The sequence below is a fragment of the Prionailurus viverrinus genome, chromosome A3 (assembly GCF_022837055.1).
Source record: "Prionailurus viverrinus isolate Anna chromosome A3, UM_Priviv_1.0, whole genome shotgun sequence".
Classification (NCBI taxonomy): domain Eukaryota; kingdom Metazoa; phylum Chordata; class Mammalia; order Carnivora; family Felidae; genus Prionailurus; species Prionailurus viverrinus.
The window spans coordinates 129,675,380-129,703,194 of record NC_062563.1 but is presented as its reverse complement, the minus strand read 5'-3'; the positions used below and the strand labels follow the sequence as shown (position 1 = coordinate 129,703,194).

At 42.7% G+C, this 27,815-nt stretch overlaps 1 protein-coding gene across 3 annotated transcripts in view; it reads right to left on the bottom strand.

Moving 5' to 3' along the window:
- The window catches only part of NBAS (NBAS subunit of NRZ tethering complex), a 339,328-nt gene that overhangs the window by 17,060 nt on the left and 294,453 nt on the right, over positions 1-27,815 (bottom strand). For 2 of the 3 annotated variants that reach the window (XM_047852270.1, XM_047852271.1), the window contains exons 48-50: positions 18,718-18,913; positions 4,769-4,908; positions 647-791 (exon numbers count right to left, since the gene is read on the bottom strand). In XM_047852270.1, the coding sequence (XP_047708226.1) occupies positions 647-791; positions 4,769-4,908; positions 18,718-18,913 (481 nt within the window). Of the gene's footprint in view, positions 1-646; positions 792-4,768; positions 4,909-18,717; positions 18,914-24,023; positions 24,322-27,815 lie in introns of those variants that run through there. The other variant, XM_047852272.1, reaches the window with a different exon arrangement.

Below are 27,815 nucleotides of genomic sequence, written 5' to 3'. Positions count from 1 at the left end.
TATCCAAATGCTTATATTTAAGACATGTAGAAGTTGCTCAAACAGCACACTGCTGAGGTCAGATTCACAGCAGGGAGCTGTAATTAATACGTACTTATTTGAGAATGTACAAATTTACATACATTAAACAAATGCCTCAGTGACAGCCAAATTATGGGCTCAGAGAGAGAATGGTGGTCAAAATGGAGGTGGCTGAGTCTTTATCGTGTTTACAGAGATTAAACATTGTGGTTATGTGATCTTCCTACAACAATGGCAGAAAGCACGGAAAAGCGAGAGCGGCTGGCCACCTGCCCAGAAGGGTGCTAAGGCTTCCCACTCCATCACCTGGTCCGGTTCGGGCAGAGACAACACAGGGGCTGGCTACGCAGACCCCTGGGGACGTAAGCTTGAGTTAGACATGAAAGGGCATCCAAGAGGAACTGGAAGCTGAGTCACACCCTAAGATTTGCAAAGGGAATCGGCTCAGAGCATCCTTTCAATACGACTTTTCTTCATTTGATCTACTGGAAATTATGGGCCTTTGCCTACTGATAACTTCAGCCAAGTGTTCCTCAAGCAGAGTCACTGATGACTGCTTCTAATAAAGACTTTGGACAAGGAAAAGGGATGCCCCCCGGGAAAGCCACTTGAAATACTCGCTTACCTCTACGGGGAGCATCTGCTTGGTGTCATATAAAGAGCGGCACATTCTCAAAACCTCATTCCCCAGTCCGTCCTTGTTCTCCGATGTGCACCTGGTCAGCATGGCTGTTGCCAGTCTCACCCACGGATTGCTGGTTGTGCTGGACCTGAGGGAGGAAAACACGAGACACTGGGAATGGATGATTAACGCTCTAACAACTGCGGTGCGGAATTTTTAAAGAGAGAAGAAATGCCACCTTTGGAAGCAAAATGCTTTGGGCAAACTACAGTCACAATCTAGATGCTGCGTTCCTCCTTCAAGTCTGTACTGTAGAAGGGAGAACATCTCACAGAGAAAACAGCTTGCTGTGGCATTACCAAGTGCCTAGCAGCGTGGAGGCCGTGGGCAGACACTATGAGCAGAGGCCTCCCTCGGGCCAAAGGCCGGCTCCCTGGCTTCCTACTTGGGTGACTCAGGGAAGTTACTGAAACCCTCTCTGCCTAGTCATTTAGTGCTGGGGAAGCCACCCAACCTCTCTGGGCCTCAGTTCTTTTTCATTCTGAAAGAGCAATTTAATGTGTTCTTTGCAAAATTGCTTTATTCAATGAATGATGTTTGTAATTGTGAATTATCGCTCTTAATTGCAGGCACATTTCACTATCTACTACCTAAATAATGGCTTTTGTTTATCATAGGATTATGACAGACTCAGGGGTCAGGGCGGGGCTGAAGGACACAAGGGCGCAGCAGAGGTCAGCCTGTGAGCACAGACCGAGGAAGCAACACACAAGAGGTAGAGACATCACACTTCATACAGCTTCCTTATTTCTGAAACATAAAAGCATCCCAAAGTTTGCTCTGTTTCCTTCCTCTGGATGTCAGGACCTCATGTTTCATACCAACATCACGATTTACATTTCAACAGGCAAGGTGAAGGCACATTCATCCCATGGCCTCAGGAACAGGGTACCAATTTTACTTAGACATATTAAAATAATTTTCCTATTTATGAAGATTCTGTTGTCTCATTAGAATGGCTCTAGAGTCTAGACACTGAACACCTAAGGATGGTTCTTCCCTTGAAAGGGCCTTATCCCTCGCCCCCTAAGGAAAATGTCACGTGTAACAATGACAAAGGGACTCACTAGCCTCTGGCAAAGCCTTTGTGTCTCAGCTCAAACGAACAATGTGTGAGGACAAAGAGCCCTGCTTATTCAAGGTACAAAGCTCTGAGAGTGTCTGGTAGACTGAGGAGTCTTCTTACACGCGAGGACCCACCCTCTGCTTTCCTGTTTCAAAGTCTGAATTCCACCTTTCTGGGTTTTCCCTACCAGGCCGCCTCACTGCAGTAGGAACACTGGCCTGCCCAAACAGTAGGCCCCGATGGGCCTTGTGGCTTTGACGACAATTATCAAGATGTACTTTGCACCAGCCAGCTTTGATACACTGGATGAGAATTATACATGTCCCATAAGTACGAATCTATTATTCTTCCCATGCATTTTCCCACAGGGGAATAAAACTAAAAAACCAAAGTTGGTTCCAGTAAATTACAATCACGTGGATCAGGCAGATTTCTCAGTTTTTACCTTTATTGTGTTAACTGGCAACATTCCGTCATTGTCACACTATCCTTCCCTTCCTCCTGGCCTTTCCTGATTTTTCTCCCCTCTTTCCTTAACGGGGGGTGGGGGGTGGTGATTTTGGAAGTGAGGTCACACATTTGATTGTCTGGGAACAGAAAAGGGACTCAAAAGTACTTTAAAGAACCTATTGGTAAGGTGTCCCATCATACAGTGTCTTGTGGTGAAACACAAATTCGGGAAAGGAAAAAAGCCACAAGAGACCACTTTATTTGACTTATCTTCAGGTACCCGCTCGGATGGAGACACAGCTGGTCAGAGGGGTTAGGCAGACTGGTAGTGCATTGTTTCGATTCTAATGATTTAGTAAAGGAGGTTTTTAGAACACAGGTCAGCAATTTAGTGATTTCACTTCATTCTGGCTACAAAAGAATATACCTTTAAAAACTGAGGCTTTAAAAACCTGCTAATGCATTAAATGTTTAAAATGCAATGCATGCCTTAAGCGATTAAGCTGAGTTCACTTCGTGTGGGTAAACCAGTGTTTCGAAATGGTCACTGTTCTAAACGTCACAAGAAACTGTAAAACCACAGTAAGCTCCTCTACTAGACAGTATCGTTTTCCGATTTTGAAAAACTCTCTTTAGACCGAGAGATCCGTTTGGAGGGTATGAAGGAATCCGCAACGCAACCCTGATCACTTTCTTAAAAAGCAAAGCGTTACTGACAATCTAATTAGTGAGTGAACCGCACACCATCATCACATTAGAGCTGCTTGGGAACCGTCCAGAGAGGCGGGCTCAGCAGGCCCAGCGGGGGACCCTGCTCCCAACGGGGACCCTGCTCCCAACGAGAACCCCTGGGCTCCGGGGCAGCCCCGCCATGACAGCTGGGACCCAATGGAAACGCTGCTCCGATACACGGTCACGTGGGAAACTGAAGGCTTGAGTGTGAGAAGCTGTACTGCAGGGCTTCAAATAGGGAAGGTGAGACCCGAATCTTAAAAGTTACACATCCGCATGTCATCTATGCCACAAACGGTAGAGATCAAAAGAAACGGTCTTCCCCCTTTCTGAAAACACTCATTCGGACACAAAACAAAACCACCGCTCTCCTTGGTTGGCTTCAGGAATTCCAACAGGCTCACCCTGGGGTTAAGTGAGAGGGCCTTTGCCGGCTGTTTGGTAGCAGTCCTTCACAAACAGCACACGGAAGAATGACTCTTCAGGGAAAACCTCCGTTAGCTCCTGGGGGGAACAGAGGTGCGCGCTGGCCCGGGGCAGAGCCAGTTGCTGGGCCCGGGGTTGGGGGGGGGGGGGGAACAGCTGAGTCGTGGGGCAGGCGGGCCTGTGGAGCAGAGGCACGGGTGGGCACGCCTGCTTTTTGCCAACGAGGAGCAGCAGTTTGTCGCAGACGGTGCATGTGCCCAGAAGACAGCTGGCCGTCTTCCATGGGCATCCTTGGCTGACAGCACGGGGACTGCATGACTACCGTGTGTGGCCCTGAGTGGCAGCTGCGAGCTCAGCACGACGTGCAGGAAACATGGGCTGTAAGGGCGGCCGGTCGTCAAGTGAGACCTCTGCCTCGTCCACTTACTGACCACGTGGGGCCGAAAGTTCTTAGACTTCTGAATTCCCACTCCCTCTTTAGAAAATTAGATGATGTCACTCTCCATGCAGGTTTACTGAATGAATTAAGACTAAGCGTAAAACGCACGTAACACTGTGTGTCCTCACTAAATGGGAACTATCAATTGATTCCATTCGGATTCTCAAGTCGGCACTGCAAGCTGTGTTAAAAGAGACTCAGAACATTTCCCGGTGAAAATACTGGAACGGAATTATTTTGCTGACGTTATAAATCAGATGTTATTATAAAGCACTGATATTTTTGAATAAAATATTCGGCTGTAGGGGCAAGGAGAAACGGAAAGAAACAGCAATATTTCCAAAAAAAAAAAAAAAAAAAAAAAAAACAATTTTAATTTTCTCCAAAGGTTGATGCTGATTTTATACATTTCTTCTCACTGGCTCTTTTCAAGTTACTGAATTAAAAAAATTTTTTTTACTCTTTATTTATTTTCAAGAGAAAGAGACGGAGTGTGAGTGGGGAAGGAACAGAGAGAGAGGGAGACACAGAATCCGAAGCAGGCTCTAGGCTCCGAGCTGTCAGCACAGAGCCAGACGCGGGGCTCGAACTCATGAACCGTGAGATCATGACCTGAGCTTAAGGTGGCCGCTTAACTGACTGAGCCACCCAGGCTCCCCTGAAGGTACTGGATTTTTAAATTTTTTTTTTTTTAAAGTTTATTTATTTTTGAGACAGAAAGAGACAGAGCATGAACGGGGGAGGGTCAGAGAGAGGGAGACTCAGAATCTGAAACCGGCTCCAGGCTCTGAGCTGTCAGCACAGAACCCGAGGCAGGGCTTGAACTCACTGACCATGAGATCATGACCTGAGCCGAAGTCGGCCGCTTAACCGACTGAGCCACCCAGGCGCCCCCTGGATTTTTAAAAGTAAAGAACAGACCAAGGAAATTTAACTTGATGTTAACACTCACACAAGGTCGTGTTTCATAGGCGGCCAAGCTTGCAGGAGCAAAACCAAGTGTTGAAATTCAACCTCCTGGTGGCTACATTCCAGGAGCTCCACGAAGAGAGAATAGCGGTTTTCTTCATTCTCGATGTCAGCTATGTCCACCTGGAAGTGGAAATACACACTTGACACTGGTGGCAAAGGCTACTTCACTGGTTTATAGAAGAATTCGTATTTGATGACTTTGAGGAAACATTCTTGAAAACTTTTACAATGTGTTGGGAGGTAAGATTCAACACCACCACCCTCACCTCCTCCCTACCGCCCCACCACCCGCAAAAAAACCTTCAAAAGCTCTCTGCTTCACCCAGCTTAAAATGTTAACGTTAAACACTGTTTAGAACATATCACAGGAAAGTTCTGAATGTTCCTTACGAAAATAAATTTAAACAAGTAGATTTCCAGAGAGCTGGCTTAGTGATTTCCTAATACACGTTAAGTTAAAATATAGAATTATTTTATATGAAACTATAATAATTTGTCTTACTTAACATTAGCCAATTTTTTTAGTTTAAATTATCCTCCATGTACTTCTACTTTTCATTTTAGCATTTTTTTATTGCTGAGTCTTCATGCTGTCTAGAAAATTTCTCTAGACTTGACTAAATTGTATTTGTTATGATTTTTGTTACACATCAAAATAAAGCAAAATATCTTTTATTTGAATCTCCATTTCTGATGCAAAAGAAGTCCTGATCAGTAAAAAACACTAATTTTTCCTCTCATCGCATAACTGAATATTTCCTTTATTTACACTGAGGCAGTCCTGAAACGAATCACATCTCCAACACCTCTGTGGGTGAAAATGTTTGCTATGTTAAGTTAGAAAGCAGTTTTAAATATAAAAGTAAGCCAAAAGCTGGTTTGCCTGTTCCCTAGCCTCTCTTAACACAGATGCCCCGCATTCGAGTACATTAGATACAGATGATGATAGAGACCTTGAAACGATAAAAGAATGGATGGTTACCTACACATTTGTTAAATTTTCTGTATAAATACATATTTCCAAAGCATTTAATTTAATGGTCATTCTGGCTCTGGTCCCAAGTAGCCACCTGAAAAGTCACAGCATATAGTCTGCATTCTCACAAAAGCTGATATGTACTATGAAATGTTCAGTAATTATAGGGGAAGTGCTGCTCACATGGTGACCTGGCAGATCAAAACCTGCTTGAAAGCTCCACGTCCTTCTTCCATGGACTAATAACCCAAAAGCATTTTATAGTTTGGGAAATCATTTCATGACCCAGGAAGAGTTCACCCTTATAACTGTTTTGGGTGGAGAACAGCACAGGTGTTATCAGCATCCCTTTATAGATGCAGAAACAAGCTTATCTGTCCCAATAACAAGGCGAGCAAGTGGCAGAGCCAGTAGGTAATTATGATCATATCAGAATGTTCTGGAATTAGAGGACTCAATAAGCTAGACAAGCCCTGAAATATTTAAATAGGGGGTCTAATTGGGAGTTAGGCAACATTTTCTCACCTATTTATACAGAAATGTTTAAAAAAATTCCAAACTGAAGAAATCCACCTGTTTTTCACCTGACCTCCCACCTTCAACTCCTCTCCAGGCTCAGGGTCTTTCCGATCATCCGCATCCACCATGTGCACCTCCCCTCGGGAACTTTGATCTTGTTTTCTCTGCCTGCCACATTCTCTCTGCAGATATCTGTATGGTGCATTCGCTTATTTCCTTCAAATTCCTCAAATGTCACCTCATCAGGGAACGTGCTGTGTAACTGTCCACCTTAAGTAGCATATTCCCCCACACCATCTGTCTCCCTCACCTTGTTTTGCACTTACAAGGATGGGACATGTTTCATATGTATTGGCTGATTGCCTTTCTTCCTCTATAAGAATGGAAGCTCCTTGAAAACAGAGACTTTCACTTATTTGTTCACCGGTTTATCCCTACTCCTTAAAATAATGCCTGACAGACAGCAGATGCAGAATACTATTGAGTGTATGAACTAATGCGTATACAAATGAATAAATGAAGACAATCCATCATTTATAAAACATTTTAGCACAGAATGGTGATACTAAATATTCACGAGTTGCCATAAAGTTTTGGCTCTTCTCTCTCTCTCTCTCTTTTTTTTTTTTTTTACTGGAGACAGACATGAGGCTTAAAACGAAGACGCCAGTGAGAAGGGGATCACTAAACATGACTCAAAGGAGGCCCGTGTATTGACATGATGTCTCCACCAACAATGCCCTGTGGCTACTTGTGTGATTTCAGTACAGTCCCTCTCTTTGGGTCCTATTTTCCTCATTTCAAAAATGTGCTCCAAGAAGCCCTGAAGTTTCAGAAGATCTGAGGAGGTGCCTGAAGGTCTGTGAGAGGGAAAAGGGCAGGTAAATGGCTGCTCTTGTCGGAGTTACAATCCAAGCTTTTATAGCCTTTTTGTAGGAAAGGTTTTGTGGGTTTTTAAAAATGTTTATTTTTGAGAGAAAGAGAGAGCGTGCGCACATGTGCGAGCGGGGGAGGGGCAAAGAGAGAGGGAGAGACAGAATCCCAACCAGGCTCCACGCTGTCAGCACAGAGCCCCACGTGGGGACTGAACTCATGAACCATGAGATAATGACCTGGGCCAAAGTCGGATGCTTAACCGACTGAGCCACCCAGGCAACCCATGGGTTTTGCATTTTAAAAATAGTTAAAAACAACTGAATGATGCCTCTAGTGTCAGTCCTCCAGTTTCCATAATCAACGACTGTATGATGAATAACAAGCAGTTGCTCCTTGACATGAAAGGCAGAGTCTACATAGGTTTCCTGAGGACACCATGAAAAGGAAGAGATTAGGAAAAAGTGATTCTTGCTTCCAAGATCATTTAGATTTTTTAAAATATTTTTTGAGAGAGAGAGAGAGAGAGAGAGAGAGAGAGAGAGAATCCCAAGCAGGATCTATGTTGTCAGTGCAGAGCCTGACACAGGGCTTCATCTCCTGAAACATGAGATCATGACCTGAGTCGAAATCAAGAGGCAGACGCTTAACCGATTGAGCCACCCAGGTGTCCCAAGATCATTTAGGTTTATTTTCAGAAACTGTAACATACTGTAAATTTTTAGGAAGTGTAGTGTATCTAAAAGGAGAGAAAGATTTTTAAAAAACTGTAAATTAGGGGCGCCTGGGTGGCTCAGTCAGTTATTTGGCTCAGGTCATGATCTCATGGCTTGTGAATTCGAGTCCCGCTTTGGGCTCTGGGCTGACAAGCTGGAAGCCTACAGCCTGCTTCAGATTGTGTCTCCCTCTCTCTCTCTGCCTCTCCCTGACTTGTGCTCTCTCAAAAATAAACAAAAAAAATAAATTTTAAATAAATTTAAAAAAAGCAGTTTTAAATTATCTATCACTGTAGCTGCAAAAGCTTCACCTTACATGAGAGAAGAATGTGGGCCTGAAAATGGACTCGAGTGCATGTTTTTTTAACACGAGAAAGAATATGCCTTGCCAGATGATCAGTACACACAGTAAAACCTTAGATTATGAGTAACTTGTTCTGTGAGTGTTCTGCAAGACAAGCAAACCTTTCTAATAAATTTTAACTTGATGAACGAGCAGTGTCTTGCAATATGAGTAGTATATGACAACAAATGTCATATGATCACCAACTGAGCCAATGTTTCTCCCTCTCCCCCTGCCTCTCTCGCTGTGGGACTGTGGGTGATCACCAATGCAATGTCACATTTCTGCAAAATCCTCAAAAGGAGGCAAAAGCAAGTGTCGCTGGCCAGGTTCCTTGTTCAAGTTGCACTAAAAGGAAAAGATTCCACTGAGCGATAGATAGCAGTGATTCCATTAGTGATAGTGAAAGTCGTGCTACACAATAACCCTCTTCTCTCGTCTCCCTCATACCAGCCACGAAGGCTTTCAAAGGTAAGTGCAGGTTCATTTGTTTACTTTTCTTTATATTTTGTATTTTCTTTATTATTTTGCATTATATTACAGTATTGTAGTCATTTTTACGTGAGTATTTTTGGGTTGTGAAATGAATCATCTGAGTTTCCATTATTTCTTGTGGGAGAATTTGCTTTGATATACAAGTACTTTGGATTACAAGAATGCTTCCGGAACAAATTATGCTTGTATACATATTAAAATATCTAAATTGATCTAAATTTACCAAGATAATATAAGCTTATCTTGTTTATCATATCCTATAAGATTTTAAACATAAATTCAGGTAACCAAAACAAAATGAATTTTTGTATAAAGAAATATACACATTTACAAAGGACTTACAGCCTGAACAAAATGGCTTTGACCCATTTTTCCCTACTCCTCTCTTAAGCACAACTATAAACTTTGGAAATAACGAGAGAAAACAAAAGAACTCTTAAAGGTGGAAAAAAGAAAGTTAACTAGTTGGGACCTGAGGACTGGACAAACAACACAGGTCTGGGGTCTGGCATCCCCTCACCCAACCGAAGGATACTCAGACTCAGTATTTCCTGACTCCTGATTGAAAAATACAAGACAGGCCAGGTAAGGTCATTTCTCGTCAGAGTTCCAGAAGGAAGGGAGAAAGAACGTGGAGTTTAAAGAGTATTTTAAGAAGTAACATTTAAAAACATCCCAAATCTTGGGGCGCCTGGGTGGCACAGTCAGTTAAGCGTCCGACTTCAGCCAGGTCACGATCTCGCGGTCTGTGAGTTCAAGCCCCGCGTCAGGCTCTGGGCTGATGGCTCAGAGTCTGGAGCCTGTTTCCGATTCTGTGTCTCCCTCTCTCTCTGCCCCTCCCCCATTCATGCTCTGTCTCTCTCTGTCCCAAAAATAAATAAACGTTGAAAAAAAATTAAAAAAAAAAAAATAAAAACATCCCAAATCTGGTGGAAGACATTAACCTACAGATTCGAGAAGATGAGCTAACCCCAAACAGGGGTTAGTGAGTCCAAAGAAATCCATGCCCGGACACATCATAATTAAACTCTTAAAAATTAAAGACAAAAAAAAAAAAAATCTTGAAAGTGGCCAGAGAGAGAATACAGTACCTATAGAGAGAAAAGCAATTTTAATAACAGTGTATTGCTTATGTGAAGCCGCAGAGGCCAGAAAGAACTGGCCCAATATTTCTCAAGTATTAAAAGAACTGTCAATTACAAATTCTATATACAGTAAAACTATCCTTTAGGAAAAAAAGGGGGAAATGAAACCATTCTCAGGGAAGGAAAACTAAAAGAATCTGTTACAAACAGCCTTCGTCTTAAAGACTGGCTAAAGAAACTTCTTCAAATAGAAAGGACATGGGTTTTGGCCCAATATATTTTTCTATCACAACTAGTAACGCTCATTAATGGCTGCAAAAATTAAACAATCTTAAATTGAAGAAAATCACTGTGTCATATATCTGACAAATTATCTGGAAAAACAAAAGAGGGAAGTATTGTTTTGAGTCAGTAAAAGAGAAAGCAATGGGTCTCAGAACCTGCAGAAGTCATGGGAACATGAGATCAACATTAATACCACAGGAATTTAAATTCTCCAAAATACGTGGACACAAGGTGTTGCGTGAACATGAATGCAGACCTAGGAAACAATCAGATTCTCTCTTTTCCAGAGGGTAGCACAGTTCCTATTCAAATATGTATTCCCAGATCCTAAATACACTTCAGGCAAGGGTGAGCAAGCAATACAGTATCTAAACAGCCACAAGATGAAATGGCCATAGAACATATTTTAACATAGAGGGAAAACCAACTGGAGGTGGCTAGCAAATGCTTCCTCATACCTCACCAAGGAGACTGTAAAATAATAAATTTTGCTGGACCTTTCTGACCTTAAGTGCCTCTTCTGTAAGATGAAGGTAACATAGTGCATGATAGTTCTGGTTATTAAATAAGAGAGTGTGAATAAAATAGGCTGCAGAAAGACTGGCCCATTGTAGGCACATAATAAATGACAGGTATGATTTATATTACAGCTCCATATAAAAATATGGGCTGTGATTTCTTCTAATAAGAATTGGGTCAACAGATTAGATGGGACAGGAGAAGAACACAAAGGAATGTGGCTGTTTGGGGATAATGGAATCATGGGTTAACTTTCATCCCTTTTTAGAATCTCATTTATTTGTACAATATAGGATTTGCAATGGCTTTATAGCATGCCTTCTAGAGATGAGTGAAAATAATTAGCAATTTCTCACAAGTTTTTCTTCTATGTTTTGTTTGATTTTATCCTTTTTTCCCTCGAGAGAGAAAGTAATAATATGCCTCTGTCTCTCTGAGTGAGCGGGGGGCGGGGGGGGGTGGTGAAAATGTCCAATATTTCACAGGCACCCTATAGTTCGCAATGATTCCATACAGACACCTCGAACTGAACATTACTGGATTTTAAAGGGCAAAATTCACATGTGAGTCAAACATAAAGATATCTCTTTCCCTTTTGTCTCTGAAAGCGATGCTTCTGTCTTCACTGAATTAGGTGACTTTAGCCCTTGCTGTAAGTCAATTTGTCAAGTAGCTACAGCCTCCTTATCAGACATTGAGTCACTGTCCTTGAAAAAGTGGACTGAGTCACCTATTCTCAGATGAAAACAGCTTTAACTTGAAATTCCTCTGTGGCCGCGGACAGTGAACATGACTGTCGTAAACTGAGGCGCCCCTCCTGAAATCTGCATCTTCCCCCAGGCACGGACAACGTGGCTTATTTGATCTTCAGATATGTGTGAATATGAAATCAGTATTAATGTACATAACCATACTATGTGAACAGAAAATAATTAGCGTCACATAAAGGATTATTCTCAATGTACTACCATCAATCACCACAGTCCTACCTTCCATATGGGCTGATGGGCTGTTACACTGCCTCTACGATTTATGAAATTTTGGGGGTAAATCTGAAATTATTTCAAAACTAAAAGTTAAAAGAAAAAAACAAGAGAAGTCATCCCCAGCTACCTCATATCCTCACCACCCTGCAAGATGCAAACGCTGGGATGTTTCCTGCCTCTCCTCCCCTTCGTCCTCCAACCTTTCCCTCTAAGCCCGAGAAGGAAGGAATGGACAGCACTGCTACGCACGACGTCAGGAGCACCACCCGTGTGGTGGCTGAGGTTCTTGCACCTCTAGGCAGGAGGCTCTGGATGTGATTCCCCCTCTACAGACAGAGCCCAAGAGGCTCCCCAGCTGACCTGGCCCTGGGGGAAGTGTCCCGGGGTGGAGGAAGCAGTCCCACCCAGGAGCAGTTGCTAAACCCGAGTGTGCGTCCCAGGAAGAGGTTGCTGTGACCCAGGAAATGTACAAGGCTCTGAAGAAGGTCTGCCTAGTGAAGGGGAGAAGCAGGGCCTCCCCATCTGACCACACCACCCCCACCCCCCAAAAACGTCCTTTTGAGTGAAAACACAGCCCTGACCTCCAGTGTCTTTCTCCACAAAACTAGTTTGTCCTCTGCTCTTTCCTCATGCTGCTCTGTCTTTAGCAACTTAAGCAAACCTCAGAGGGGCACTAAATGTGTTTCTTGTCCCCCCACGTCTAAGCAGTCACCGGGCCCCTGGGATTAACTCCTTCAGCTCTCTTTACCCTCCTCTATCTTCACAGCTGGTACCAAGTTCAGGGCCAAGTTTGGGCAACCTGACCCCTGCTTTTGTCCCCTGCCTGGCACCCTCCAGTCTGTTGTTCGTGAAGAGGTCAGAGGGTCTCTCCTAAAAACGCATCTCTGATCACGCTGCTTCTCACGTCTCTCTCTCTCCCACGCAGTCTCCGCACCGCCACGGTAAAATGTGCACAGGACACTGGGGGCTCTGCTGCGCTGAACTGAGTTCGGGAATCACCTCCTCAGAGCAGTCTCTCCTCACTGCCTCCAGGCAGGACGACTGCATGCCCTGCCCTGAACCCTATGCACTGTGCAGACTCTTAACAGCAGCGTTAGAGCCTTCGGGGTACGGACTTCTTTGTGCGCGTATCTACGTGCTCCGCTGGATGGGATCCCCACACGAACAGCGTACATTTACCTGGACCGGAGTTAGAGATACACACATACCATCCCATTTAGTCTTCACACATCCACGCATTATGTCCGTTTTACAGACGAGGAAACTGAGGTTGTGAGAGGTTTAGTAACTTCTCCAAGGCCACAGAGCGAGTGAGTGGTAAAACTGGGATCTGAATGCAGTTTTGTGTGAAGCGCCCAAACGCTTTACTGCTAACTGTCTGGTCTCTTGTCTATCCCCAGAGTATACAGGGAATGGTGCATAAACCATGCCGGAAGAATCTTCGATGAATATTTCACAGACCACGGTTACTAGGCATGGCATTTTTCAGCATGTTTTAATTGAGCAGCAAAGAACATACGCAGTGCTCTGTACTGAGCCAGGGAAAAATGCTACTAGATGAAGCAATGCTTTCTGTTTTCTTTTTTTTTTTTCTTTTTTTTTTTTTAATTTTTTTTTCAACGTTTATTTATTTTTGGGACAGAGAGAGACAGAGCATGAACGGGGGAGGGGCAGAGAGAGAGAGAGAGACAGAATCGGAAACAGGCTCCAGGCTCTGAGCCATCAGCCCAGAGCCCGACGCGGGGCTCGAACTCCCGGACCGCGAGATCGTGACCTGGCTGAAGTTGGACGCTTAACCGACTGCGCCACCCAGGCGCACCAATGCTTTCTGTTTTCTGAAGCAAGCTCCTCATTCCCCTTGCCTAGTCACACTCAACCCAGGCAGTCACAAGCAGAAAGACAAGATGAACAGAACACGCGTGACATGGTGCAATGCTACCCAGACGTTAGAGCTGAGTATCTTTCCCTGGCAGATGGGAAGAAGTGCGGTAAAGGGCCAAGAAGACAGGCATTGACATCAGACAGAACCAGGTTCAAACTCCAGTACGATCGTTCACAAGCTGGGTGACTGTAATAGGTTATGTGACCTCATCTCAAACAGAGACTGGTAATGACTTTGCAAGCTGTTCTAAAGAGTACACGCAGTAATGTGCACTTAATACACATTCCTCAGTCCCATCTTCTTCCCTTGACGATGCCCATGACAAGAAGGAATATCTTTAAAGGAAAGGAGCCCTAAGTCATCAAGAGAGGCCTTCCGAGGTGCCTCTTCCAAAGGTGGAAGGTGCCTCTTCCAAATAGTTGCAGAACCCAGTAACACTGACGCTCTCTCAACCTGAAAAGGCACATCAAGCTCTACTAGAACATTTCAGATCTCTTGCTTCTGTCCAGAAACATGCTTGTGAATCATTTGCTTCCATACAACAAGCAGCCGGCTGGTCAGAAATCACTGGGAGCGAAGTACAGCAAATTAATACAAAACAGTATCAGTCTAAAAGCACCAGGCCACTCTGTAAGGAAACCTTTCCATTATTCCAAGGAAATCATTTTGCTTGTACGTAAGTGGGAAGCAGCATGGTCTGAGCCTTCATCATTCACGGCAAGAACAGCAGATTGAAGCTCAGGGGTCCTGGCCTTGCCATTTTAAAGGTGACCTTAGGTAAGTTTTTAAAAATTGAATATTCATTTATTCAGCAGATATTTACCGAGTGTCCTTAAGATCCATGTTCTCATGTTATTTATATTCTAATGGAAGAAGAAAGACATCATATAATAGAATGACAGACAGAAGGACAGGCAGGGAGAAGTGAGCAGATACTGGTGATCAGAAGAAAACTAAGAGGTTGTGAAATTGATCGTGACTGGGGCCTGATTTAGGATGCAGTATTTTAGAAATGGTGACATTTAAGCTAAAATCAGAGGAAGTAACTTCTTGTTTCTGGACAGCATGTCCTTTTCTATAAAATGTGACTTTGGAATTGGCATGCTTTTGAAAGTCTCCTCTGGTTCCAGGAATCGGTTTCCATGGCTAGCAAAGATGTATTACATGTACGGGTAATTCACATGTGTGGGATATATTATATGTGTGTGGGCACATAGGCACATATATTTTTAACATCAAATCTTATCCTATACTTGATTAAGCAAACCATTTAGGGCAGGGAGTCTTAGCTTTGAAGACATTTAAGGTGACAGTAAATTCTTTGTAAGAAACTAAATCTAGCTTTGCATCCTGAAGCTGTTCCACTGGTCTTGGTCTGATAAAGAAGTGTGTATTTTGTTAATGTTTTGGCAAAACGAAGCCAAACTGGCCTTTGACCAGAGGAGTTAATATGTCCTTGCATGTTTCAAAGTAGGCAAAATGCATGAATTTGTAATAAGATTAGGAGTTTCCTTAAACTAATTTTTCTAGTGATCACTTACAACCACAAATCCAGACAGATCGAAATTTTAAAAGGTGAAACTCTAAGCCACATGTCCCTTTTTATACAAAAACAGAAAAAACAATAAGGTGAAGGGGTATGGAATCTTTTAAGGAAACATCAGTATTTTGACCCATATTTTTCATGCACCAGTTAACCAGAAAATTACAAAACCTGAAAAACTCAGATAAATTATACCAAGGGAATTAATACAATACATTCCTCCCTTCCCCCTCCTTAAGTCTTTCCCCTTCCTTCTCTCCTGTACTCCATGCTGGGGTACTTTTCTGGAATGGAAAAGGAGGCCTCTCAAGCTGTTGAAAAATGAGGGCCTCTGAATTTTTAATTCTGTTAACTAATCATTAGAAAACTAGGAATTGCTGTCTCTCTGAGAACCAGTGAGGTAGCAGGCTCCACAGACTCTGCGTTTAATTTTGCAGGAGCTGGCTGGTTTCCCGGCAACACATTGATTTGTAGGGCCACTACTTTGGGCACCTCGAGGATAATTAAATATTAAGTCCCTCTTTGATGTATGCAAAGTCTGCCTAAGAGGATTACCAGCCACAGCGAAGGTAGCAGTCCTACATTTTCTGGTAATTGAACGTTGCAATATCATTATCTAGTCTTATCTTTGCTCTGTAAGAATCTGCCTCTACCCTTAATATTACCTTTGAGAACAGAGAAAGGGGTAGGGAGTGGAGAAAACGAGAGCCTGTGTAATCAACATTTTGGGGTCTTCTAGGTGTTTGGGATATGGAGATGAAGAAGACTCTAATGTGTGTGGAAGAAAGAAGAGTGAGCAAACCATCCTCTGTCTCCTCCAGCTCAAGGTTCCATTTTGCACACCAAGAAGGCAAGGCTCACGGTTTAGGAATCTTTTCCAAGATGATGAAGCAATGGAGGTGGGAGGGTGGCCAAGATAATAGGCTTCTGAAGGATTTGTGCACCGGCACCCCGATCTTTCTACTGCTCGAGTGAAAGGTAAAACAGTTTTTTAAAAACAATAATGGAGACGGCTTCAGATTTGAACTAGGAGCGTAATTCTGTAACACTCTACAAGCTGCGGTTTTTCCCACTGTGAAGCCACAATTTTTCCACATTCGCTCTCCATGTAGCAGTTATTTACAATGATAAACAGAGTGCCCTGGCCAAATACGCTTGCCCTCCAAAACAGATTTCACACAGCAATGCCAGACTGACACAGAATACTTAATTTTTATAGGAGGAGGAGATACTCACTGATTTGATTTATTTTGGAACACTATAGATGAATGACATAATTAAACTATGGTAGTTTTGTTATTTCCACTACCAAATACTTTAAAGAAACTCAGCTCAATAGCTTCAGAGAACAGGGAAATTGCTCTTCTATGAGGACAAAGTAAGAGGGGGAGAACCGAAAGGGGTAAGGAGGCACGGGACGAGTTTTACTGGAGTCAGGGGCGTTGGGAGAGAGGTTTTCTAAGGGCCTGAAAAAGTTTTCGCCACCAGAGCAAACAGTGGTGAAATGAGACTCTCCGTACACACCGTGCAAAGGACAGAAACCAGACTGCGCTCAGTGAAATGGTCAGGTCAATTCAGAAAAGTACACGGAAAAGGAATCTTAACAAAAGGCTGAGCTCCCTTAAATCCTGTATTTGGAAAAAGTTTTGCTATGACGAAATTAAAATCTCAGAAATATCCAGAAATCACTGAAATCATATAAAAGATGGTATCCCTTTTATACCTTGTTCTCTGGGTAACTGGAAAGTTAAGAAAAGCTTAAAAGAAGAAATCATGGTTATACTCCTACTCTTTCTGAAGCATTTTGGCCCAAATACGCAAGTGTGTGTTCTACTGTTTCAACATGACAGGTAAGATAGATGTTTTCCCTTTCCCTGGCCTCCACGTTGTTTGGTAGTATTTTTGGTATATTGATCTGACGTAACGCGAAGTGAGGCTCCGACCGGAGAAACCGGCCTCATCGTTCTGGCAGGCTTCAGCCAACAGCGAAGACGAAACTGAGCAAGGTTGAGCACTTGAAAAATGGAGGTTCTGTCAGAAAAGTACCTAACGGTAGGGGCGTTCATTTGTTTCAGAATGAGTCAGAATCCAAGATTCCACGTGGCAAAAATAATATGACCTAATTTTGAGTTTAACCCAAGAGATGCTACGTGAACCTTCCTGTCGCTAGAAACAAGCATACTTCGAACGTCTACTGTGCCGGAGACCTGGAATATATTTTGTAGCCTATTGCATCTGTGTTCATAGACCACTCTTTAAAAAGACGGTTAGTGATCCCTTCATGTAATGCAAGGCAACATGTTGAGACTAAGTATGTTGGTAAGGTCATGGGGCTTCAGAAAGAGTATTATTCAGATACCAGTGACTTTTAATACAACCCATTTCAGGAATTTGGCAAGATTAAGAGAATACCTGATAATCCATCTCTTCTGAATCTCAAATTCTCTAATTCTAAAGAATACATAAGAGTAATTACCCGTTTCTCTCATGTAGGAAAACAAGAATACTTAAAATAATAATTGTGAAGTTCTGAGATGAGTCTCAAGATATTCTTAATATCTGATGCATTTTTTAAAAGAAAAATTCATTGTTCTTTCGATGTAGTAATAAGGACATAAACATTAATTAGAAAGCGAAGCTTTAAAATTAGAAGGTACATTGAGTTGCAGTCAGACTTCCAGGAAAGTCTCTTGCAGAGTAGATTATGTGGGAAGCCTTATTTTTTTGGCGTATGGTCTGCAGGCTGACACACTTGACTGAGATTACTGATCCTTACATCCTATGTCTTTAGGCTGCATCAATTTAGAGTTTGAGCCAAACTTCAATGGCTACCGTATTTCTTTGATTTAGGAATCAGTATTCTCATTTACTCAATCAACAAATATTTGAGCTCCCAATGTGTGCCCAGCATACTTAGGGGAATTCAAAAGACAATATATCCTCCAGGGCTTCTGAATTTTCCACAGTAGTGGGGAGACAAGACAATAACAGTAACAACAATAATAATTATTATAATTATATTATAATTATAATTATTATATATAATAATTATATACAAAATTATATATGTATAATCATAAAATATATATAATTATATATAATAATAATAATAATTATTATTATTATATAGCTAAAGCTCAAATGTGTGGAATTCAAGGTTTAATTAAGTTTGAAGTGGTCAGGGAAGGTTCCAGAGAGATGGCAGACCAAGTGAGTCTTGAAGGATGAGTGGAGAAACTAAGATCTTGTGTGTGCCTACGTTGTCGATATAGGGACAGAAGAGAGAGGAGGGCACCTGCCTGCCTGGGTAGAGTATGAAAAAAGTGAATTAGCTAAACTGCACACTGAATTTCCATTTAGATCCGCATTTCTCCAGGGACAGGGAGAGTTGCGATAATTAACGGATACTGTCAAGAATCCTGACTATATCCTCTGAAGAGAAAAATGCCACACACATGTGAAGTGAATGAGACATCACTCCAGCACCTATGCACGTTCAAACACATGGAAAAATCCAAACCAATTCAATCCAATCCAATCCAATCCAAACGTATTTAACTACTAAACAGCTGGACTGAGGAACACAGTGGAAAGTCTGTATTACCAAGCTGATTATTCACTGGAGGGTGGTTTAAAGTAATCGAGAAATAACCTCCAATTATTTTTAATAGGGAAAGCATGCAAAAACCAGTCGGACGCTCCCTTACCTGTCTCTGGGGCCAAGCGGCTTTGAGAATGGCTTCCGTTCGAAAGAACACAAGGAGCTTGCCATCCTCCTCAGTCAGGTTAAATGACTGTCCCAAAATCTGCAGCACTTGAATGCGGGGCCTCACGGGCCAGGTGTCATCAGCACAGAAAGGCCGCAGCCACAACAGCAGGTCCTCAGAGGAAACCAGGTCTTCCCTGAAGGGCAAAACCAAGGGTTAGGCAGAAACTCCTAAACCTTCTTTAAAAAAAATTCCAGTAACCCAATATAGTGATTGAGCCAAAGACTTGTTTGTTGGGTGACCTTGCCTTTTTTCCTATTGAGAAGAGAAATTGAGGTTCTTCTTTTTTTTTTTTTTAATTTTTTTAATGTTTATTTTTGAGAGAGAGAGAGAGACAGAGACTGAGACAGAGACTGAGTGTGAGCAGGGGAGGGGCAGAGAGAGGGAGACACAGAATCCGAAGCTGGCTCCAGGCTCTGGGCTGTCAGCACAGAGACTGACGCGGGGCTCGAACCCACAAGCCATGAGATCATGAACTGAGCCGAAGTTGGACGCTTACCTGACTGAGCCACCCAGGTGCCCCAAGAAATTTAGGTTCTAAATGGCTTAAAGAAACCATATTAGGTATTTAAAAACTATGTAAAATGAATGTAGTTTTTACATATTTTATAGTATCATATTGAGTTACATAAAGCAGATGAAAAATAACCATGTTCTTAGCTACTCTTTCTTATGAAAAGCTTAATAAGTATGTATTTCTATTAATGCTACTAACAGAGGTAGGCATCATTCTAAGTAATTTTAGGTAAACTAGTTTATCTAAACTAGTTGACAATACCTATGCAAAATCATTATTATAAATATTCCATTTTATTTAAATTTTTTTCCATTTGCAGAGATTACTGACATAACATCATACAAGTTTAAGGTGAATAATATAATGGTTTGATATATGTATATTGTGGAATGATTATTAATAAGTTAACATCCATTACCTGACATAGTTACAAAATTTTTTCTCGAGATTAGAATTTTTAAAATCTACTCTTTTAACAACCTTCAAATATATAATATTGTTAACTGTAGTCCTTACGCTGTACATGTAAATTCCTTTTTATAGATGAGGAAATAGCCTTTAAGGAAAGGCTGTGATATGCCCACACACATCTAGAATAGCGCAATATGACCCCAAAGTCCATGTTCTTTCTACACTTTTCTCTCTGATAGAATTTCAATACAGGGTTAGAGTATCAAGTTTTCTACTAAAGATAAAATATGAATGCATGGTTATTAAAGACCTGGGAAGTCTGAAAGGCTTCAGAGAAGGGAAGATTTGTACGACTTTCTATCCAGTGCTAGAATCTATTCCTTTGTAAACCCAAATGGGCCATCTCAGGAAAACAACTCCTTTGATGATGATGTCAAAGAATTACTATTGATTACGGTTAAGAGGCCTCATATAGATACCTCACGTGCACAACAGCCCCAGAGAGCAGTGCTACAGCACTGACATACAGGTTTTGCTGTAACGACATCCTTATGAGGCTTCCAGCAATATATCACCAAGTCCCAAATTCCACGACCCAACAAGACCACAGGATGTTTTTTAAAATTCTACAATACCACTGAGTGTTTCTGTTACTACACATTCTATAATACACTTGTCAGTACAGTTTCATGGAAATTCGATTTAAAAAACAATTCATCACTTGTATTTAGGAATGAAAGAAATTCTAAAACACCATGGAAAAGTGGCTTAAGCATTTTCTAAATCTACGAAGTCGTTTGTCAGTTTTAACTATGTGAGCCCTTGACATGTATCAAAAACGGCAAAATCGGGGTGCAAGAGAAGTAGATTTCTTGGAAATCTATGTGCAAAGTGAGCAGATGGTATCATGTGGTGGAAAAACATTTTGGGGAAACGTGATGGACCTGTGAGCCCTGGCCCCACCATGTGCTAACAACTCTAGATAAAAACCATGAATGTCATCATTCCCATTTTATAGTTAGGTACCAGAGGTCCTGAAAGTCTGTCTCTTGGGAGTCTGTGAAATCAAGATAATGTATAGAATGTACTTAGCCACAGTACATGGCACAGAGGAAGTACTTAATAAATAGTAAGCATCATCTGCATAACGATCATTATGATTATTAGCAGTATCATGAAAGCACCAGCTTGTGCATGATGACACAGGGATGAGAATTATAGGATTCCTGCCTTCAAAGAACTAACAATGGTCCAGAAAGATTTTAAAAGTGACTACTATTCAAATTACTAATATATGTAAATATGAACAATCATTTTGGAGGAACAGAGAGTAGGGCCAGGGAAGGCTTCACCGAGGTCGTGGCATTGGAACGGGATCATAAAGGTCAAGTGGGCTACATGTCAATGGCAAGGTGAGAAAATATCATCCAGATCAAGAGAACAGCAAGAAGAAAGAACCAAGGATTTCCAAGGACAGAGCACGTTCAGGGAGCAATGCAAGTGGGCGGTAAAAGAGAGGAGAGAGCTAAGGCAGCACAGGCCTCCTCACCTGGGTAACCGAGAGCACGCACCCCCGGCCACAAAAGCAGTGCAGCTTCATGCTTTGACAGCACAGGATCTGCAGCTGTCAGGCTTACATTCAGCTCCCAGAATCCCCTCTTCCTGACAGCGTGCCAGTGACCGGGAAGTCACTTAATGGCTCTGAGCCTCAGTTCCTCATTAGTAACTTGGAGAGAAGTACAACCCCTTACTTTTGAAGCTTTTGAGAATTAAACAAATATGTAAGTAATAAATTTCAAGCACATAATACATTATCAGACCTATGACTAAGTGCTTCGATTAACTGGCAACCATTATTACTGAGGCCAATATTTGAACTTGGACTCTCTTACTGCCGTTATGAATGACTACACGATGCTCCCGAACCAAATAGGGGATATGTTCCAGAACACTGTGGCAGCTGATTAAAATTATTTAGATACTGATGTGATATAGAAAGATTATTATAATGTTTTCCAAGTCAAACTGAGTTCGATTCCATTTACATTAGAGGTTATCATGCAGTTGATAACACTTGATATTTTGGAGGAATCTGCTCTAACTGTGGGTTGACAGTTCAAACACATAATGAAGTCGGCAAAATTCATCCCCAGAACAGAAATGCTGTGTTCTGGAAGCACCATGTTCCAAATGAGCTTCACTGTATGTCCACGTGAATACTGGTGTTCAATAAGACCACACAGAAACGAAAGGCAGCTCTATAGGAGAGCTACCCAAGGACATGGCCTGGACGCTATCTCCCAAAGACATCAACTGCAAAATGGTTAACATTTTAATTTCAATCTGAGTTTTTAAAATCCGTAGTCAGTCACTCCCATGACTCATCAAATACACATACGCACACATACAGAGAAAGAGCAGGATTTTTGATAAAATGGTAACAAATTGGCAAATCAAGGGGAAGCGTACATAGGTATTATGTTTTTCTATCCTTACAATTTTTCTGTGGGTTTGAAATGTTTGAAGTAAATAGGTGGGTGAAAAATAACCAATTATGACTTTTATAATGTCAAAAAAAAAAGACTGAGAAGAAGGAAAATGATTCCATTTTTAGAGTATCTTATGAAGGCAAGGAGAGGATTTAATGAGCTTAGGAATAAAAAGAACATTGTTTCAAAACATTTTTACTTTATTATGAAAGTCATACAAATGTTTTTCAAAAGTTATAAACAGATAAAAGAAAAAACTGCTCAGAGTTTCACTGCAAATACATAGACATTTTCCACCTTTTTCTCTATAATGAGTATTTTCTGGGGAGGAGGTTTTTATACTGCACAGAGGTAACTTACTACTACTCTATTTAAAGAAAAATTAGGGGCGCCTGGGTGGCTCAGTCGGTTAGGCTTCCGACTTCAGCTCAGGTCACGATCTCGCTATCCGCGAGTTTGAGCCCCGCGTCGGGCTCTGGGCTGACGGCTCAGAGCCTGGAGCCTGCTTCCGATTCTGTGTCTCCCTCTCTCTCTGCCCCTCCCCTGTTCATGCTCTGTCTCTCTCTGTCTCAAAAATAAATAAAAACGTTAAAAAAAAAATAAAAAAAAAAAAAAGAAAAATTAACAACTACTGGAAACACGTTCATACAATCGGTTTGGGATCAAAAAACAGAATCCTCTGAAATAGCTCTATTAACGGAGAAGGACAGCAGCAGCAACAAGAACAACAAAAATATACTCGCCAAACAATTAGTTCTATAGTGGAGCATGACAGGATACTCACTAAAGGAAGGGAACTGTCAACAAACAAAAGCAATTATTGAATCAAAGCAAAAAGACAGATTTTGAGAAAATTAGTAAGCCAATCCTTGGTAAAAGAATTTTCAGATTCTGCCTGGCATACTCATATGAGGAGAACTCAACCTTGCACTTAAACAGTTAAAGTACATGAAAAGACATGGCAAACACAAAAAGCACTTTACGTAGTCTTGATGCACTACACAAAATGAAATTACCGTTCTCATTTGAGAATGGGGGAAGGAAAGATACTGCATTCAAACAGGAAAAACACAGACCACTGTGATTTCTTGTAAACATGAATGTCACAGAATCTGAATGCCTAAAGGGAACAGAGGGTCACTTAGTCGAATCTTCTATATTTGAGTTACAAACTGGCAGCCAAATTTGTGTGTTGCCTTGCACGGCATACGACAATGTTTCAAAATTTAAACATTTTACAGAAAAATCAAGATTTTCCAGTTCCTTTTCCCGGCCTCCCCCCAGTTTTACTGAGATACTAGCGACACACGGAGCTAAGTTTAAAGGTGTAGAGCATAACGATTTGACTTACGTGTACTGTGAAATGATTAAACAGTAAGTTAACATCCATCACCTCATTGAGATTTAAAAAAAAAAGGGGGCGCCTGGGTGGCTCAGTCGGTTAAGCGTCTGACTTCGGCTCGGGTCGTGATCTCACGGTTCGTGAGTTCGAGCCCCGCATCGGGCTCTATGCTGACAGCTGGGAGCCTGGAGGCCTGCTTCGGATTCTGTGACTCCCTCTCTCTCTGCCCCTCCCCCTGCTCGCACTCTGTCTCTGTCTCTCCCCAAAATAAATAAAACGTTAAAAAAAATTTAAAAAAAAAAACAAACCTTTTTCTTGTGATAAGATCTCTTCAGATCTATTCTCCTAACAACCCAGCCCCTCTTGAAAAGCTGAAAGAGGACAAGCGGGCCACTGTTTCCTTTAGACAAGGCGTGTGTGAGCTCCCGTGCCCCTCAGCCTCCACCACCCCCAACCTCTCCTCAAGCCCAGCCCACCTTGCTCATGTCCGTTACCTGCCTGGCCTCAGTGGGAAATGAATGTGCAAACCCTGATCTGTAAAATTCTAGGTGAGGTTAAAAAGGGAGGGAGGAGGGGCGAGCAAGTAAACGTAAGTAAGCAAACAGTGAGAGACACCAACACTCATATTCTAAGTAGGTCCCTTGACTCAAGTAACTGACCCACACACCACGCACACTTTGCTCCCTGCATACAGAGCTGGGTGGGGTGGACGCTCCCCAGTGTAGTACCTTCTGTTTCCTGGCTCCCATGAAATAACTGGGGCACCCGGCAAGAACAAGAGAGAACTGCAAATAAATGAATGCAGGGACACATCAATGGTATTGCAGGAGTGTAGAAAGAAGTGTGACTTTTCTTCAAATAATTAACAGAATTAAATTCTATGAAAACTTCCTGCAAATGAAATCATTTCGATGTGCATACAATTCCAATCTCAAGTCTGAACTTTTGACAAATACTAAGAACCTCTTTGTGGCTGCTCTTGAATGTATGCAACCCAGAATCTCTTCCTCAGGTTCATTTATCAGTAAAAACCTGGGTGCATCTCACTATAATGAGGCAGGAGTGACAGCTATGAAGTCTTAAGCAGAACCTGAGCTGGCCTCGAGAAAGACCGCAGTGGGAGGGTGGATCCGCTGTGCTGCCCGTTGACCGGGGCTGTTGGCAGGGCTCAGCGTCGCGGCACACGATGTTCATGCTTTGGGGGCACTCGGCGAACATCTGATGATTTACTCTGTCCCACAGAGCACGAAGACTAAGAAGAAATCAGATTCTATTTGCTTTAGTGGGCTTTCTTTCTCTTTTTTTTCCTTTCATTTTCTGTGCTTAAAAATACTGTGAAATCGCTAGGTAATACCAAAGAGCTCAATGCAGTCTGAATATCTGATGCTGCTGAGTATACATGAAGCTTTTACACAGCTGAAGCTGGACTGTGATCGAGGAGCAATTTAAACAAACAAATAAAATCTTCTAAAATACCCCAATACTTTTGGAGGAAATCTTTCTTCCTTTTTGAGTAGCGTGCAGAGGAATTCCTCATTAATTATCTGTTTTCTGAGTGGATTTATTTCTGCACGTCCTTTTGAGAATCACTAATATGCCGGTTCACACCCGTGGGCCATTCCTGTTAGGAAACTGTTTAAAGGTATACAAAGGCAGGGAACAGAAGAGGGAATGAGGCCAAGGCAGAGAGAAGTAGACAGAAAAGGCGAGAAAACTGAGGGAGGTAACGCCTGAAGACCTTGCTACATGAAGTTCAGTCCCTGGATGGAGGAGCACTTGGGAGCTGGTTACAAATGTAGAATTTCAGGCCCCACCCAGACCTACTCTAGTAAAGTCTGTATTTTAATAAGACCCGCAGGCAATTCCAGGGCACGATGGCATTTGAGAGGTGCTACCTCACTCACTGTCCATTGCAGGCTCTTTAATGTCAGAAGCAGATGAGATATGGTGAGAGAAATTCATAACATGTTGTTAGCTGGGCGACCCCGGAAAAATAACAAAACCTGTCTGAGCATCATTTCCTAATCTATAAAATGGAGACAACAATAATAGAATAGGGTGGTTGTAAGGATTTGGTGAGTTGCTGAGAGCCATTCCGGAGATCTTGCCACTGACTGATAGATGCTCATTAGTTTTTTGTTTTGTTTTTGTTTTTTTAAATTTTTTTTTTAACGCTTATTTATTTTTGAGACAGAGAGAGACAGAGCATGAACGGGGGAGGGGCAGAAAGAGAGGGAGACACAGAATCGGAAGCAGGCTCCAGGCTCTGAGCCATCAGCCCAGAGCCCGACACGGGGCTCGAACTCACGGACCGCGAGATCGTGACCTGAGCTGAAGTCGGACGCTTAACCGACTGAGCCACCCAGGTGCCCCTACAGTTTTTTGTTTTTAAACACATGATGATATTTTCTTAATTATGGGTTTACCAAATATATTCTTTTAGAAAAATATTATTTTAGTTATTGGAGGCTTTTAAAATCCATTTATCTTAAGCAATCTAATCAATTAATTCTTAACTCAAACAGGACATTTGGATTCTATTCTTAAAATGTTATAGGCATACATAAAAAATGGGAGAAAACATACTCATCAATTTAATGTGCACGAGCCTCTCAATAATTAATTACCCTAAACTCGTCTTCAATTGTAGAGGTTGTACAAGATTTTTGACACTATTTCAAATTCTTACGATACTCCCCCCCTGATGTCCGGAGGCAAGAATGCGGTGAAACTGGAAAGGAAGTCTGTCTGTCCCGACACTCCACTGGTGGCCTGTCTGGGTGTGGTGGCTGTGGTGGCTGACACTTAGCACAGGCGAAAGAGGAGGGAAAGAGGGCTTTACGAATGGGGCAGAAGCTGCGGGTCAATGGCAAATCATACTTGTACCAACATAAGGAGTCAAAGGAGGACGTACCCACGACGCCATAAAACCCAACACGTGGTGGTAGCCACGACTCTCCGTATGCAGTCTGCCTGCCAGGACACTATGGGATGGCGTATGCCTAACCTAAGAGCACGTGAATGTGTGTGACAGCTGACAGTGTGCAGAGAAAGAGGTGACTGGCTCTCTAAACATGCCATGGAGGGCAGTGGATGTTCAAGTTTGGGGGCGGGGACCGAGGGAGGCTGATGGTATGTCCCTGAAATACCCAGGCCTGGTGTGGCCTCCTGGGGGTCAGGCAGTCAGGTCAGGCTAAGTAGTGAGTGACTGAGAGGGTTACTTCGAAAGGGTCCAAGTCCCCATGTCGCTCCAAAGACCTCACTGAGAGCTACGTGGAAAGGAGGGACTCCCCCATGTGACGCTGCTGGGCAGAGTTTTGGGAAGAGAAACTGAAGCCAAGGATTTGGGTTTAAAATCCTTGTGGATCCAAAAACTACCTGTCAGGAATAAAAGTTATGACTTTGTCTTTCTTCTTCTTTTTCTTTTTTAAGAAAAAAGAAATTGTTCACTGAAGTTTTTCTGTTGAGAAGACTTTGTTATTCTGTGTCTCTGGAATAAAAAAAGTAAGATCTCGTTCTGTTTCTCCATTCCCCAATGTCTTCCTCTTTGGAAATCAAAGCTAAAAGAAAAAAAAAATAGTCTGTATGCAAGACACCCGAGTTGGATTCCTGTGTATCTGTGGCTGGAAACCCACTAAGAAAAATACTGCCTTCTAATCCCTCTGTGACGTGTCCCCTGGAAGGGGCTTAGTGCCCTTCCAGATCCCTGTCATCCCGCGAGGCCAGGCTCCGGGGCGTCCTGCCCTGAGAGCAGCTGTGCTCTGACAGGAGCGGCCGGCAGCGAAGGGGCGGCCGGGCAGGTGCGAGGAGGCGCACGTCTGGGAACGGGGCTGAGGGTCTCCCACACGGCGTCTCTGCTCTGCCACATCTGCAACGGTTCTGGTAGTTTCCTCAGCCCGGAGTACCGTCACCCTCCTCCTCGTCCTCACAGACTGACATTTCACAGACCAGGCCCAACGTGGCCCCTCGTGTATCCTGCTCTGACCTCCCCAGGCAGAATAAACTGCTCCCTCTACTGTGCTCTCTGTCTAGCACCTGCCCCTCCAGAGTGTGGTAACCAGGGCTGGGGGAGGGGCACGGGGGGCTCGTCGCCCCTGCAAGACTGAGCTTCTGAGGTTGGGGGTTATTTCCTCCCCGTATCTTACTACTCGTGACTCAGCACATGGTGCACATGTAGGTTATCTCATTTCTCTTTAGAACGAGAGGTAAATCGGCCCCTGCTGTGGCTTCCTTCTTACTGAAAGACCCACTGAAAGAGCAAAGGGGATCAGAACAAGCA